The sequence below is a fragment of the Podarcis filfolensis genome, assembly GCF_964270895.1.
Source record: "Podarcis filfolensis genome assembly, chromosome: 10".
Lineage (NCBI taxonomy): Eukaryota > Metazoa > Chordata > Lepidosauria > Squamata > Lacertidae > Podarcis > Podarcis filfolensis.
Genome location: NC_139612.1, coordinates 4,292,449 through 4,308,571, shown reverse-complemented (window position 1 = coordinate 4,308,571; position 16,123 = coordinate 4,292,449). Strand labels below are relative to the sequence as shown.

General features: G+C 41.8%; 1 protein-coding gene across 1 annotated transcript in view; it reads right to left on the bottom strand.

Moving 5' to 3' along the window:
• The window catches only part of LOC310744048 (cadherin-related family member 4-like), a gene marked incomplete at its 5' end in the record, with an annotated part of 55,292 nt that overhangs the window by 21,322 nt on the left and 17,847 nt on the right, over positions 1-16,123 (bottom strand). The window contains 6 exons of the mRNA XM_083574793.1: positions 5,068-5,213; positions 6,483-6,698; positions 8,496-8,601; positions 9,604-9,754; positions 11,750-11,930; positions 13,462-13,607. Coding sequence (XP_083430919.1) covers positions 5,068-5,213; positions 6,483-6,698; positions 8,496-8,601; positions 9,604-9,754; positions 11,750-11,930; positions 13,462-13,607 — 946 coding nt within the window. The remainder of the gene's footprint in view (positions 1-5,067; positions 5,214-6,482; positions 6,699-8,495; positions 8,602-9,603; positions 9,755-11,749; positions 11,931-13,461; positions 13,608-16,123) is intronic.

Here is a 16,123-nt window from a genome sequence, read left to right as displayed (position 1 = left end):
AGCCATTCCACCCCACAAATACGTCCAACCTGTGCCTGAGGCGCTAAGAACATCAATCCCACAGAGACCCTGAGTCAGCATGAGGAACGACGGATGAGTCAGATTCAAAGTCTCACTAGGAATACTTTAGGCAATAAACAGTGCTTTTGGGTAACCTGCAAAAACCATTGTGTGACCCCACCAGTGCTGTTAGGCTTACTCCTTCACTGATTAACTATAAACTCGATAGGCTCAAGGAAAACACTACAGCGTTAGGAAAACATGGCTGAGGTTGGAGCCTCTAACATTTGGAAGAACTATTGGGCTGGACTTTATGTGCCCTAATACTAAGTTGGCCTCCTAAACAAGACTATATACTTCAGCCTATTATAAGAAAGAAAAGAAAAGAAATTTCTGGTGGCATTCAGCTGAGGGTGCATTCAGATATAGGGACTATTGGGTTAGTTTTCCTGGCTGCATGTTGAGGCCACCCCAATAACTCAAACATCACACATAATTTTTGTTTAAGGTTTTTTTGGCATAATTTGGGCCACAACTTTATTTAAATACATAACTGTGAGTGGTTGCTTAGGCATTGGTTCCGACTATCTGTCCCCCTGTCCAGGGACAGAACTGACTTCTGGATTCCAGCGGAAGCCAGTCAGGGAAAACAATATTGGGGGGGAAATGAAGCTGGAAACCAGACCCTCACCTCTCCCCGCATGCTCCCAGAGGCTTGCGCAGCTCAAGCCCGATGCCAGGGACTTGGACGAAAGCATGGCAAGCCCCTGGATTCCCTTAACGGAATTCCCTTTCCACACCACCATTGGAGGGGTTGGCACTTGCCCCTCCACCAACCAATTTTTTAACCAATGCCTAACCGCAAACCTTACAAGTTGTGATGATTTGCTATGCAGTAGGCAAAAACCAAATGGCTCCAGCCAATCAGCCAAATGGACAAAATTCCTACCAGGCCCCTGCCCCAAAGCAGACGACCCCATGACAGGCATAGCAAGGTCAAGCGCAAAATCCCCAGTTCAGGGAGGGTGGGCGGGTGATACGGTGCATGCAGCAAAAGAGAAAGCCCAAAGCTGTGTGCCCAATATTTAAAACCTTTGAGCCCAACCCACAAATTGGTAACATCAAAATCTCCCCAGAAACAAAAGTACCCAATCACAGCCTGTGGCCATCCAAACAGATCTGCCCAGCAACAGTGGGGTGGCCTGCTAGACCCCACCGCAACACGTGCTCTCTATTAAGGAGAACATGCTTTATAAGGCTAGTGCTTCCTTTTGGGTTTCTAATGTTCTTTTTGCATTGCATTATCTCTTGCATTATTGCATTGTATCTTTTTGATCAATATACTGCCATGCCACGCTTTTATTCACACCAGTGGGCATAGGATGCCACACCAGCAGACCTCCTTTGACATGTTGCCAGCCTTTATGTTCATGTGTTTTTCTGTTCCCCCAGGTGGGAAAGAACTGACTGGTGGAATACCACCCCAAATTTTGCAACATGGCATGATCTATGAAAGCAGTGGGAACATTATACAGCAAAACTCCCATGGTTTGCTGAGTTCGCAAGGTTGCAAACAGATTTTTGCCTAAGATCCAGGACAAAGTGAAGCCTTTCAGAAATCCCGGTAATGTCCAGGGAAATCTAGATATATGGCAGTCCTAACCATGCCACAGACATCAAAATCAGCAATAAGATTCAGTGCATAGATCCACAACTCATGCCATACGTTTGTTCATAGTCAGTGATTTCACTGAAATCGCTGCTGGTTTACATATGAATAAGTGGATTTGATTGCAATACTATGACTTTGAAATTGTTGACAATTTTTTTGATGTCCAGATTTTAAAGATGGGAACAACATGATGGTGAAGGAGGTTCTACTTTGTGCATCTGTATCTTTTTCTGCCAGTGTGTACAAGTGTGCAAGAGATTTTTGTTATAAAAGGTAGAATTCAAGCTTCATTCAAGTGACTGCAGTGACCTCAGCTAGCATCAGTTACTGTTCTCAGTTTTAGCCCTTAAATGTACATATGAAATGCAGCAGAGATAACTGTCTCAGGGGGCTGTTACAACCCACATGAAGTCATGCACTTTATATGAAATTCCTGTCATGTAAGATGTATTTGGATCAAGTTCACTAAGAAACATCTCTTTGTTTTAAGAAAGATGAATCTATTACTTGAAACTAAACACTAAGAGAATGAGCAAATTACTGGAGTAGAAAATTGACACTGGAACACACTGTGGCATAATTAAGGATCCCATTTTATTGTAGGGAATTATTGATATATAAATGTATTTCTGTGCCACTTTGTAAAATATCAAGACAACGTTCACTATGAAATATAAAACACTATTTCAAGTTTTTTTAAAAAAAATACAGATGATCATTAAAGTGACTGGTTAATCAGGAATTAAATGGCTGAAAAGCCTGTCTTTGGGTGGATCTACATGCAGGAAAAAACCGCTATAAATAAGTCAGAAATTAAAACATTATAATAAAAGAAAAATACGCTATGTGAAAATCACATAGAAAATGTTTTTGCTGTCTGGCACCATCTGGTGTTGTATGTTTATAATGCATTCAAAACATTGTGTGTGTGTTTTTACTAATGTAGCTGAGTCCTTTAAGAGATGCCTGAGATTCGCAAGTGAGAATGTCTGCTGATTCTTTGCTGGAAGAGTGTTCCCCAGCATGTAATCAGTGACTCTAAATGCCCAACTCATTTTTCTGTTCTCACCTAATTGCATATAAGAATCCTTAAGGAATATAATGAAGAATGAATAAACAAGCAAATAAATGAAAAGAGGAGCTGAAGTTATTTGGTACAGGGGTGTTGCTTCAATTTGTCATGTAATCAATTAAATCTAATTTGTGCCTTGTGTCTCTGCATAATACTTGGTTATAACTTTTAGGCAAAAGGCTACTTCAGCTGTCAGTTTAGAGTGAGCTGGGCTCCATATCCTCCTCTGACACTGATTTATATTGAGCCATTAACTTCAAATAAGGCGAAAACTGACTTTAAGCAGACTGATCGTGTGAGCTTAAAAGCAAATCCTTTAACAATGCCATAATTTCCCCTAATGAATATTTCTTGTCTCTAAAATGCTGCTTTCTGTTAAAGGAACAAAGCACACACACACCAAAGCCTCTGCTGGGTCACTGATGTAGTTTGACACAATAAATTGCCAGTCCCCAGTTCCCATATTGTATAATGCAAAAGGAGACATGGTTATTGTCTGTTAAATAAACATTGTAGAATAAATACCCTGTCATATTGCTCACTCGTGCTACAATGTCATCACTGTGTCGGATTCAACATAAGTACAGTAATGCATTTTCTTAATAGTAGTTTTATTTGGGACATGCAGAAATGGCTGCTGTTTTCTGTTATCGGGAGAAATGGCACCAGGCGCGCAAGATAGGCCTTTTAAGGGCTAACAGTCACAATAATTAAATTGAAACATTACATCCAGAGGTGATATATCTCTATGTATGAGATGCTGAGGACCAATTAAGAGAGGGGTAGCCATTGCTCTCGTACTGTGAGTTTCCTGGAGGCTATTTATTTACTATATTTTTAGGTCGCCCTTCAGCAATACTGTCAGAATGGCTTATAATAAAATAAGAAAACCCACAATCTGAAAACAATTATCATTAAAATTGGGGGATAAGCAGCATCATATAACCAACATGCTTACATCTAATTAATGCATGAAGGGGTTAATAGAGTAAGCTGTCCTCTTCCCATCACCTTGGAACTAGGTAATCAAGCCTTTGCTCTCTGTCTCCCTGATGAACTCACAGGGCTGTCTTAAGCATATGCAGTGCCGGGGTGCAAAGATCTGCCCAGCGCCCCCTTAGGTTGCCCAGTCCCAGGTGCGCAGGAGGGCTGCCTCAGCCTCTCGCTGGCTCGGTCGCCCCCGAACTCGCAGCAGAAGATCCCACCGTGGCACTCCGACCGATGGGTGGGCTCTTCCCTGGACTCAACTCTCGGGCCCTGCACTCTTGGCCTGGCTCCCCTGAAAGCCCGGCACTCGGGTGCCCCGCACCCCTAGCGCCTGTGGGTAAGACGGCCCTGTGAACTCAGCATGTGAAGAGGTTTCAGCTGGTTGCTCAAGCTTAGCCGTGTGGCTCTCACAAGTCACACTTGTGTCCCTATACCTATCATTTAGGAACCTTCACCATTTCGTAACCAACTAAGTTTAATTGCAGATGCAACTTTTCAGACTGACATACGGGGAAGCAGATGAACCAGACCTCTGAAGCTTTTGTAAGTAAACCATTTTTAACCTACCAAATGTGATATTTTTCTACACTAGGGGAAGTGGGAAATTTTGGAAGGAAATTGGAAGGGTGTATTTTAACAGTTTAACAGCCTCTATTGCTGCACTTTACTCTGCTGCATATTTTGTGATTTTAAATCTCTGCTGGAATCCCTCACCAAAGACTACTTGCCGAAAACCTGGATCTTAGCACCCAGGGAATTCTCCTTTTTATATTATCCCCCCAAAAAACAAACAAAAAACAGTAAATCACTATTTTAAAACCCACAATAAAGCAAGACACAGCAGAGAAATTAAAGGGGAAAAATGCATTAGACGCTTAACCTAGTAACGTAACCTGTAGCAGTGTTAGAGCTTTAATGTCTTAGTACCTAAGGAGGCTTCAGAGAGGCCTCAGGGAGCTTTTGGAAATTTGTTTGATAGTGGGCAGCCTGGTAAATAATGATTCTCTTACCTGGTGATGGTGAGTCTCTCAAATGGAGAGAGGGAGGGTGCAAGAGAAGGGTATACTCTGTGGAGGCCAGACCTCCCTTTCTCAAAGAGCCCAGGATCATGACCATCACAAGCATGCTGGCTGTGTGGGGGTGGGGAGGTGATGGTAGGTCACCACATTTTCTATCCCTGGTAGAATCCACTATTCTTCTCAGTCAATAATCTCATTTATTCTAGTTGCTGCTAGTTTACAAATAAGCTATGCTCAATATATTATTGTAACTGCTTTACGACAGATACATATAGAATCAAATGCTCCAAACTTCACCAAACAAACCCTTTACTTACCAGAATGTAGACTGTGACCATAGCAATGCCGGATCTCTGCCGGACGGGGTCTGGTTCAATATCATTGTCCAGGTCAATAGCTTTCACCCAGAGAAAATACTGAGACTCACTTTCTCTATCAAGCATATTCAAAACTTTTATAATACCTGGCATGGACACACACACCATTAAATCATTTAAAAAAAACACATTTCTATTTTTTTGAGCAGAAAAATACATTAATCAACCTTCGTGTACCAATAACGAGATCCTTTAAAACTTTGCTTTGTGAGAACAAAAGAGATGATACTTGAAAGCTGCTTGAACAGCATCCTCAAATCTCAGTGGATTTTGCATAAGCTCACATATTGAAGATTCAAAGTCTTGTACTAATGTAAATTTCCATGAAGGCCTTTTTTATGAGGGGTGAGGGGGCTGGCAGGGCAAAGAGGAGAAGGGGGGCCTATGTGGCGCTGGATCCTTCGCCACATTTTAGGCAGCGGCATGGCAGGATTCAGCATCTTACTAACGCAATGGGATGGCAAATCTCATTGACTGTGGTGTCAGAGATGAGGAATCTGTGGCTCTTCAGCTCCCATCAGCCCATGGTCAACAATCAAGGGGTGTGGGAGTTGTAGTCCAACCACATCTGGAAAGCCACAGGTTCCCCATCTCTTAACTAGGTAGTGCCAGAAAATCCTGGATCAGATAAAATGGTGTTACAGCATGATAAACATTATGGAACAGCACACATGACAGATTTATTTTCATCCTGCCTTTTCCCCTGACAGGGCTCAAGGTGGCTTAATGATGAAAACAAGAATCACTAAAAACGAAGAAAAAAAATCATTAAAATATGAAAGGTCAATAGAATTAAAACTATTTAATATATAAAATCTGTTTAAAACTTACAAAGAATTCCAATAAAAATAGCATGGCACCAGCCCCACATAGAGCACATTACAGTAATCCAAACATGATGTAACTGAACTGTGTGTCACTTGGCCAAGGAATGGGAGCAGCTGGTGCACTAGCTTTAACTGTGCAAATGCCCTCCTTGCCACAGCAGAGACCTGGGCATCCAGGCTCAGGGCTGAGTCCAGGAGCCCAAACTGCAAAGCTGTGTCTTCAGGGGAAGTGCTACCCCATCCAGAGAGGCTGAATCCCTATTCCCTGTTTTGGCTTCTGACTGACCAAGAGCACCTCTGTCTTGTCTGGATTAAGTTTCAATTTGTTCACCCTTATTTGGTCCATGACTGATGACAGACACCAGTTTAGAACCAAGACCACTTTAGTAAGGTCCAGGATTGCATCTTGCCTAAAACCATGTTCTCTTCTTAACTCCAGTAAAATGCTGGATGAAAGCTAAGGCAAATTTTCTTCCTGTGGCATTCATTCCTCTTGAGCAGTGAAGCCTTTAAAAGAATTGGCAGTACCTGTATCTGGCTCTATATAAAATTTAGGAGGATGTCCTGCACCATCGCCAACGAGTGTGTACTTCAAATTATTGAATGGCCAGTCTTCATCTGTAAAGGCGACTCTTCCAACCACAGTGCCAATGCTGCTATTTTCAAGCACGCGGAATATATTTGTGCCAGTATGAGGATCTATTTCATTAGTACGGGTTACTTTCACAATAACCCTAATTGTGCCTGAAAGGGGATTTAAAAAAAATAGAAGAGCAATAAACAAGTTTCAAAGAATGTTGTTGGACAACTTTGCCTCATAGATTGTCTTCTGTGTATTGCTATAGGATTATGATCTGACTGCCATGAAGGTGCCTAGGCTTGGACAGAAAAGGGCTACTGGAAACAGAAGGATTAAAATTCAGCAGCCAGGTGTGTCAGCTAGGTCTTGCCTACCTAATGGGCCAGAGTGGCTGCTGAATGCTTCCCCAAATCAGCTGGGTCTTCCTTGAGGGCTTCAAAAGGGGTAGGTGGTATACCTCCCTTCTCTTTTCCCATCTCTCATCTCGATCCCTCTGCCCAGTCAACAAGAGAACAATAGAAGTTGCACTTTTGCTCTGGACATCTAATCCTGCCAAGGCCTGTTAGTGGCCCTGGCTGGCATCTAAAAAACACACACCGTGAAAAGCCTTCGGTGGTGATTGCACTGTTTAGTAGTCAGAGGGCTTATTTATACAGTCTTTGCACTTGTCGTCCTAGCTGTGAGCTGTCCCCCTCCTTTTATGTCCCTAGAACACAGACCCTTCTGTTTGTTAGAGCTGCTGCAAATGAAGAATCCCTGATCTGGACCTTGTGCAAAATAGAAATGAATTTGCTCTCCACCACAAGAATGAGTTTCGAAGCTTCACTGCAAAACCGTCTTAACATATTTACAAATAAACATCACAAAATACAAAATAACACATTGCTCTTAAACAAGCAAGTAATGTGGTCCACTCTTCTTTTTAGTCCTTCATGCAAACCACAAAGCCTCAGTAGGTAGTCCTTCTATGAAATTCCCAAAGTGACTGAGATTCCCATCCCTCCTGGATGTTCCCTTAGTGCTGTACAGCAGGTGTGGGGAGAAGAGTACAGGGGTTCCTTTGATGGTGCTAATTTGGGGAGGGGCATAAAGGCTCGCCATTGAGAGTGGAGAGGTGACTGAATTAGAACAAACATTTAATCATCTATGTTCCCATCACCAGCAAGGATAGTGGTAGAAACAAAAATATTTGTTTTCATACTAATGATAGAATAATGAGAATTACACTCTGATTGAGATTGCATTTTTCTGATAACGAAAGTGCCAAGAGCTTTCAGTGGGGTATCATATTTTTTATATTCCCTTTTCAGCTAGTATTGCTGCAACACTGAGGTTTTAGGGTGTGCCTGGCATACAGCGATGAAATTGGATCCTATGGTGTTGGAGAAGAGAGCAAGACTGGGATTCATGGGAAGGAAAGAATATGGAAGGAAGACAAATCTAGTTGATGGAAGATAGTTTAGATGCCTACAAGCTTTCCCCCTTTTCAGTCCTTCTCCAAAAATTCTGATCCCAGAGAAAGCCCTGTTTTCAGTCCACAAAACCTTCAACTGCTCTTTTATAAATGCCAGATCGGTGCTTCAAAAACAACTATTATTACAGGATTTTACTGAATGAGCCAGAATTAAAATGTGGGTGGCAAGAGCTATGCATCTTGTGGGGGATTGACAGGTAGGGGGAATCTTTTATTTCAGTTTTTTAATCACAGTGAATTGTTTTCCCAGGGCACTCCAATCACAGTGATTTGGGAGAAGGATTGAAAACGTTTCCTTTTCATGTGGCTTTATGCCTTTCTATGTCAATGGAGGTATTTCTATTGTATCGCCCCAAACCCATGGTGGGTAAGGAGAAGCCTGTCCAGCCCCAGATTCCTGGAGTAAGAGGGTCCTTGCTGAGAAGGTGATCTTCCCTCACATGAATCTAGATAAATCTAGGTCTTCCACATGCTCAGGACAACTTACTTGTTCGTGGTGGCTCACCGCCATCAGAAACTTGGATCATCAGTATATGCTTGAACTGCATTGCGGCAAACAGATCAGAATCACAGTTTAGGTGCTGAGGACCAACCTATAGGGAAAGAATTTATATATATATATATATAACATTCTTAATGAAACATTAATTCATTTGTGAATTACTGGGAAGGAATTGTATATATCAGTTGTACACAGCTTTTGCTATTGGGCGAACTGAGCCCAAGCTAACAAAATGAATTTCAATAGAGAGAAATGTAAAGTTCTAAATTTAGGCAGGAAGTATCAGCTGTAGAAATATAAAATGGGGAACCCCTGGCTTGCCAGTAGTACATGTGAAAAAGATCTAGGGGTCTTAGTAGACCACAAGCTTAACATGAATTAAGAGTGTGATGCAGCAGCAAAAAAAGTTAATGCTATTCTAGGCTGCAGGGGGTTGGACTTGATGGTCCCTTCCAACTCTACAATTCTATGATCTAGTACAGCACTCATTAAAATTGCTACAACAGGCAGAAAAAAGCCATTAATTGGTACACCAAGAACTATAGCAATTTTTAAGTGGTGCATGAGAAAAACCAGCTTAAGAACAACGAGACTAGAATAAATACAAGTTGGGATATTGCGGTTTTCCTGCTTTGTCATTTGATGACTGCAGCAGCAAATGACGTCCACATGAGTGAAAAAGTCATTACAGATCTAACACCATGGATGACAGCATCATGTCACCTCAACCATTTACATTCCCCCCCAAGAAGATAGTTCACACATTCAATTTCCAAGTGTTATATAATAAAATGACAAGTGACCAAACTATGTAGATGCATATCTGGGTCAGATGTTTTGGTGTTGATTTTCAAGAGCTGTTCAGCTCAGAATTACTGTCGCAAACCATACCACCGTGATCTCTTAGTTCTGCATAGTCAAGTACCTACCCTTCTGTATTAATATCTATGTCAACACAAATTGTCTTTCAATTAACAATTGTAATTAACAATCAGACTGGAGTTATATTTTAAAAATGTGCATAGTTAAAAGCTACAATCTAGTTGGCTAACACACACTTGTGCACAGTAAAGTGTTTTGTGATAGTACATACTTTGATTTCATTGCCAGCTAGCGTGAAATAATTATTGGAATAATCATCCAGTGTGAAGGTGAGAACATTGTTGGGAGGTGTTCCATCTCTATCTCCACACTCTAAGGTGTACAAGGGAGTCCCAATAGCAATTGTTTCAGGCACTTCAATGCTATAAATGAGAAAATCCATAGAGAACATGCATGTAACTCTAATTGACATACCTATGATAAAAAACAGGACATCATGCACAGAGGCATAAGAAGGTCAGGTGGTACCCAGTGTGGAAAATTTCTTGTCACCCCCACACCCCCACACACATGGATTTATTTATTTTTTGCCTGCAAAAATGGCTTAACATTATTTCATATTTTCTTACAAAGGGATGTGGATTCTGGGCCTCTGATAACAAGTAGGCAACTATGGATAGATAAATCTACAGGATGGATTGTATTTTGGCTTGTGTTATTTTATTTATATTTGTTGTTTATTTATTTCATAAAATTTATTTTAAAAAACCTGCAAAGTGGTTTAACAAAACAAAACAAAAAACCACAGCAGTAAAATCATGAAAAAATCAGCTGCGTGCAGGGGGTGGCATGAAGGCAAGGCAAGGCCGAATCTACTCGGCCTCGTCTCATTTTCTTCACATAGGCTGACTTTCCAGGACCCAGGAAGCCCAGCGGAGGGCAGGGCAGTAAAAATGCCTGTTTGAAAGGTCTTATCTTACTAAACTAGGGATTATATCGCTATATCTGAAACTTCATGCATATCAGTTAATATCTTGACCCTGCTCCACTGAATTGAAATTTCAGCCTTTACCACATAGGAAAACAGCCAAGTAAACAGCTATTTTCATGGAAGAGGGTCAAGGTATTAACTGATATGCATGAAATTTCATATATAGCTATATAATCCCTAGTTTAGTAAGATAAGACCTTTGGAGTAGACATTTTCAAAAAATAATAATTATGAACCACCCTAGTAGGGCAGTAATTGTTCAATTTGTCACACACACACCCCATGATGGCACCTGGGGCAGACTGTCCCCCGCCCCCCCCCCTTTCCTATGCCCCTGATCATGCTTTTTTTTTGTGAACATCCTACATTCAGAACTTTGGCTTCACTGAATACTCTTGGACTTGCTTTGATATTTGGGTTTTGCAGTGTCAACTAGTAGCCAATACTGCTTCCTCAAATGCCACGCTTGAAATTGGTTTGAAAGTGCCAGACAACGCATTCAGATTGAAGAGGTTGAACATTTACAGTACATAAACCATTTTTTTCTGTGGCACCTTTTCTCCTTAGGCTGTTCCTGCTTCCTCCTATAAAGTGTCAGGGATTTTAAACCAGGATCTCTGCTCCCCACTCTGGAAGCATGTAGGAGCTTTAACCTGATTCCTTGAGTACTACACTATTGCAGATGGTCGAAGGTAGTACTTCAGTGTGCAATCTACCAGAGATCAGGTCACGTAATGGATCCAGAAAAACACATCTGGCCTTATAATTCTGTTGGCTCCGGCTAAGATCTTCATTCTGGGGAGGCACAGCTTGATCTGCTTATAGACTTACTCCATTATTGATTCCTTAATGTACCACCCTACTTGCTTGTTTGTTTGCTTCCTTGATTTCCCATTGTGCCTTCTGGTCTGCCTCTTTGCTGAATCATTTGGCTGTTTCCCTCTACTTGGAAATCTCCCTTCTGGGTTAATCAACAAGGGTGATTACACTAACTGGACCTCCATGGTGAACAGGATGTCCCAACATTGCATGGCCAGGCCAGGCTGCATGCTGATGTCATGGGGGCAAGAAGGAACATTTGAGAGTAATCAAAATGAGCAAACATTTTCAACTTGGAATTTGTGGAGGGTGTCACATTTTTTTTCTGCGCAGCTGAAAATGTACATGGGGAAAAAATGACCTCAGCCATGTTTGCAACACCCAGGTAAGTCAGAACTGAACTCCTGTTTACTAGATATAATAGGGTTGCCATATTTCAAACAGTGAAAATCCGTGTTGAGATTTTTTTGGCAAAGTTGTTGAGCTTTTTATGGAAAAAAGGCACTGCCGATATTTACAGACATATGGCAACCCTTACAATTAAAATTGAGCACTTTTTTTTCTACTACTGAAAACAACGACTATAGAAAGTACTTCAGACACTTACATGTAAAGGTCTTGGGTGCAAAATGGAGGATTATCATTTACATCCTGCAGTGTGATAATCAGCAGAACAGTGGAAGAATGCAACCTATCATTGTCAAAAGCTCTGATTTCCAATGCAGTTTTATGGGGGAAAGTGAGGTCTTCATAGTCCAAACGATAGGTGGTTGTAATTTCACCAGTATCTAGGTACCAAAATATATATTTATTGGGGGTAGGGGAGAGAATGCCTTGATTGACACTGCAAAACATTTTAAAGTAATGGAAGCAGAAGCAAGATATAAGAGACCAGTTTAGAATGATAATAGAACATATTAGCAAAGGTATAAGCTTCCTCTATAGGTGGGTAACTTTATTTTATAGGAATTGTGTTTATATCAGATTGGATTCAAGTCCCATTGATCTGCTTATTTGAGCTAGGCATGCTGATAGCATTACTACACTGCTATCAATTAGGTATAAATAGGCCTAAAAGATGAGCATGAGTCAAATATGCCTAATTGCCTTTCAGGTCACAAAGCGGTTTAGATTAAGTTTTAAATACATAAAAATATCAGTTTCAACGTAATCATTAATTTTACATCAAAAGCAGCTAAACACGTTTTAGCACAGCATATTAATCAATCAGTTGATTGTATTTTATAGTTTACATTACTATTATATTATAAATAACATAGTTTATTATCATCTCCAAATAGTCTCTCAACATCTATTGAGAATGTCCTCTCACAGTATTAAATTAAATATTACAGACCTTTGATGTTTATATTCTTATCCCCTCTATTGTCCATCATCTAATCCTCCATGCTTAAAACTTCAAGAATTCATGATTAAGGGAACCAAATCTTTGCAGCAAGAAATTGACAATGAAATCCTTTCCACTATATTTGAGTCTATGGGCAGGTGCGTGGGAAGGGGAGTGTGGTCCGCCCTGGGTGTCATCCTTGAGGGGGGTGACATGTTGGCACACTGCAGGGGCTTGCAGAGCGCCTGAGCTACGTGTCTCTCCTGGGAGTGATACGGTGACTTAGGGCCCTGTGCTGTCTGAAATGGCAGCGTGGGGCTTGCTTCTGTCAGGCAGACTCTGTGCATGGATCGCCGTGCCACCCCCATGGGCAGATCACCCCGCCCCACTGCTCCGGGTGCCGGAGCAGCTAGCTACGCCCCTGTCTATGGGGAGAGGCTGAAAGTGAGTGGAGCACAAACATTGTAGGGAAATGTCCCAGGTTAAATCTCTGACATCTCCAGTTCAAAGAATCAGGCATCCAGGTTGGGAGACACCTCTGCCCTAGACTCTGCAGAGCTGCTCCCAGTCAGAATGGAGAACATTGGGCAAGATGGGCCAATAATGTCACTTTTCTTAAAATATAAGGCAGCCAGTTGGGCAAGATGGGCCAATATTCTCACTTTTAAAAATATATAAGGTAGCTTTCTGTATTCTTCCCACCCTCTTTCAGGACACTGGAGCCTTTTGTTGCAGACTTCAAAGTTAAATGAAACCAGCCATGTTTGGTGGCCGTCCAATGAGACATGATAAAATTCCTGGTTGTGTTGCTTGCTTGGAATGCAAGGTGGAGGGTGGGCCTAGCACCATGTATGGATGCTGGAGTCTATTTGGTTTAGTGTACCACAGGTTGGGCTAGGCTGGTTGAGTATATGCATTCTGCTGTTCTTCATAACTTAGATTTGGAAGCATTTTTCCCAGTTCTACCTTACCAGAATCAATAGCAAAACCTCTGTAATTGCCCACAAATTCATAGTAGACTCTGTCGCCTATATCTCTGTCCACTGCAACCAGTCTTGCCACTGATGTCCCAAAAGGCAGGTCTTCCAAAATAGTAATATGAATTACAGATGAATTCCTGTGGGTAAAGGAAAGACTGCTTCAAGCTTTGACCCAAATCATCAAGTTGGTTAAAATATGCACAATGTGTAGAGGTGGCCAACGACAGCAGCACTACTGCCGCTTAGCTCAATGGGGCTGGGACCGGGTGGCGGTGAAGTCAAGGCTGCTGAGGTGCACCAATGGGAGTGCCAGATTGGTGGAAGTGATCCTGCTGGGACAACCATGTGGCCCTAAGCTTGCCACTGCCTCACCTTACTGTAGCTCCATCAAGGTACAAAGCAGTGGCGCAGATGCTGGAAAAGCAGCCATGCCTCATTATATACCACTACCACATATAATGCAGAAACATGTACAATATACCATACTGTTTTTGAGGCATGCAGTAGAGTTGCACAGTCCATAGAAGCTTTCAAATGGGGTGACCTTTGACCATCGTTTTCTCTTAGCCTAACCTTCCTCTTAGACTACTGACCTTAGCCTAGCCTAAAGTGACTGTTAGGAGGATAAAAGGCAGGCCCATGTATTGTATGTCGCTCCTTAGAGCACGAGTTGCCAGCGTGGTACTCATGGGTGCCCATGAACCCTCGTGCCCACAGGGTCCTATTTCTCACCCCTCCCCTGCTGCAACTAGGATTGAAAGAAGCCTTCTCTTAGCCAATGTGGTTTTCTCCAAGCTTGATTGCCATACAGAGGGTTTTTTTGGTGGGGGTGTTACAGCTGTGACTTCTCTACAGGACACCCCCCCCACACACACATTGGGTTTAAAAAGATTATCCCTTTGGTTCCCAGCTGAGACCTTCCTCACCACATTTGGCTCAAAAGAAGCCTTCCATGATAGCCAATAGAAGGGGTCATTGGGGGGGGGAGTCAACTGGAGAGCTGTGACCCCATCCAAAAAGAAAGAAATAGCTCGCCCTCCATTGTAATCAGGCTTGAAAATGGCTTTGTGTTGGCTCCAAGCCATATTGGTGGGTAGGAAGGGGGCGTGGAGTGATCACTGTGCCCCTGGGGGAGGGAAGGTTAACTCTTGCCTCCTCAGCTGCACTTTCCAAGCCTAATTACTTGTGGGGAGAATGAGTGTGTGGTGTTCATGATGCCTGCAGCGGTTCCTATTGATCATAAATGGTCCCATGAGCCCAGAAGGTTTCCCAGTGCCTGCTTGGGCAGAATGAAAATGCAATACAATGTAGAAAAAACTCAAGGGCCTCATTTGGCCCCCGTTCTATTTGACCTTCAGGGCTCTTAGCAGGCCATACCTGCTCTCTCCCTTTGCCATCTCTACTCTGCAGCTTCCCTGAGCATTTCTTGCTGCCTGGATTGTGTCCTTGAACTGCAACGATGCTTCTTGCTTGCCGAGATTGAGAGGATGTGTTTGTGTGCAAAGCTGGAATGTAGCCTACTGAACCAAGGTATGTGCCATATCTATTGATCCACCCAATGCTTTTTTCTGGGGGTATGCAGGGGTACGCATACCCCTAAACATTTTGTGAATATAACAGGAAAAGAAACTTTAAAAATTAAAAAAAATAGTTTCTTCTGTAGCACAGTGAATCGTCAGTTCTTTTGCTACCCCCAATGGCGGCCTCATTTCCTTTTCCAGTGTTTCCTGAGTCACAGACAGAAGTGAGCATTTATTGTATGAAGCAGTGTGGAATGTGGATGTGTGGTGTTTTACTGATGAAACCTCATGCCAATGTGGAAGTTATTGTGAGCTGTCAGCTGTGTAATATGAGGTAATGCGTGTTCTTTGTACTTTGTATTTATTTCCCCCAATTTGAACTACAAAATGGTGATTTTCTTGAATTAAAAATAAAGTACCCCTAAACATTTTTTAAAGAAAAAAAAGCACTGGATCCACCTACGTTTGCCTTTGGCTCTGCTCTCCATTGGTATGTAGTTCTAAAAGGTTTCTCACAAATCCCTGTTCTAGAACATACTGCAATCTGCATAACACCTTTCATCAATCCATAACAAAGTCTGAAACCTGACCTTATTGTATTTTGGACATGGCATGAACCATTAAGGAAGGCAGCCATCTAAACATATTTACCTGGATATTATTAATCCAAGGTAACTGAAAACACACCATTCTGATATCAGAATCCCATATTTTCCCAATAAGAATACTGCATCAAAGAATACATTGTTAAAATAGTGGACAAAAGAATATTGCTTCTGAATGGTCCCTTAACATACGTTTGAGATGACAGTTAATCTATCTTGACATCTCTGTCTAGCTGCGAGCAAAATAAATTCTGTCTTTTTTCACTTTCAGAAGAGAGCTGATATCCAAGATGTCTCCCTTGACTCTTTTGTTTTGTTTCTAATGCATATTTTATTCATAACCCTCACTCACTTTCTTTTCCTTCAGTGACCCACCGGGATTGTAGATGTTTGGAGGGGGATATTGAGGGAACCACACATTTATTCAAAGGGGCTTTGATGTTCTGGAAGGGGGGAAGTACCTCTGTTTTAAACAACTGTGACATTTTTTAAAAAAAATACTGGTTATTTAATTATTTTAAAAGCGAT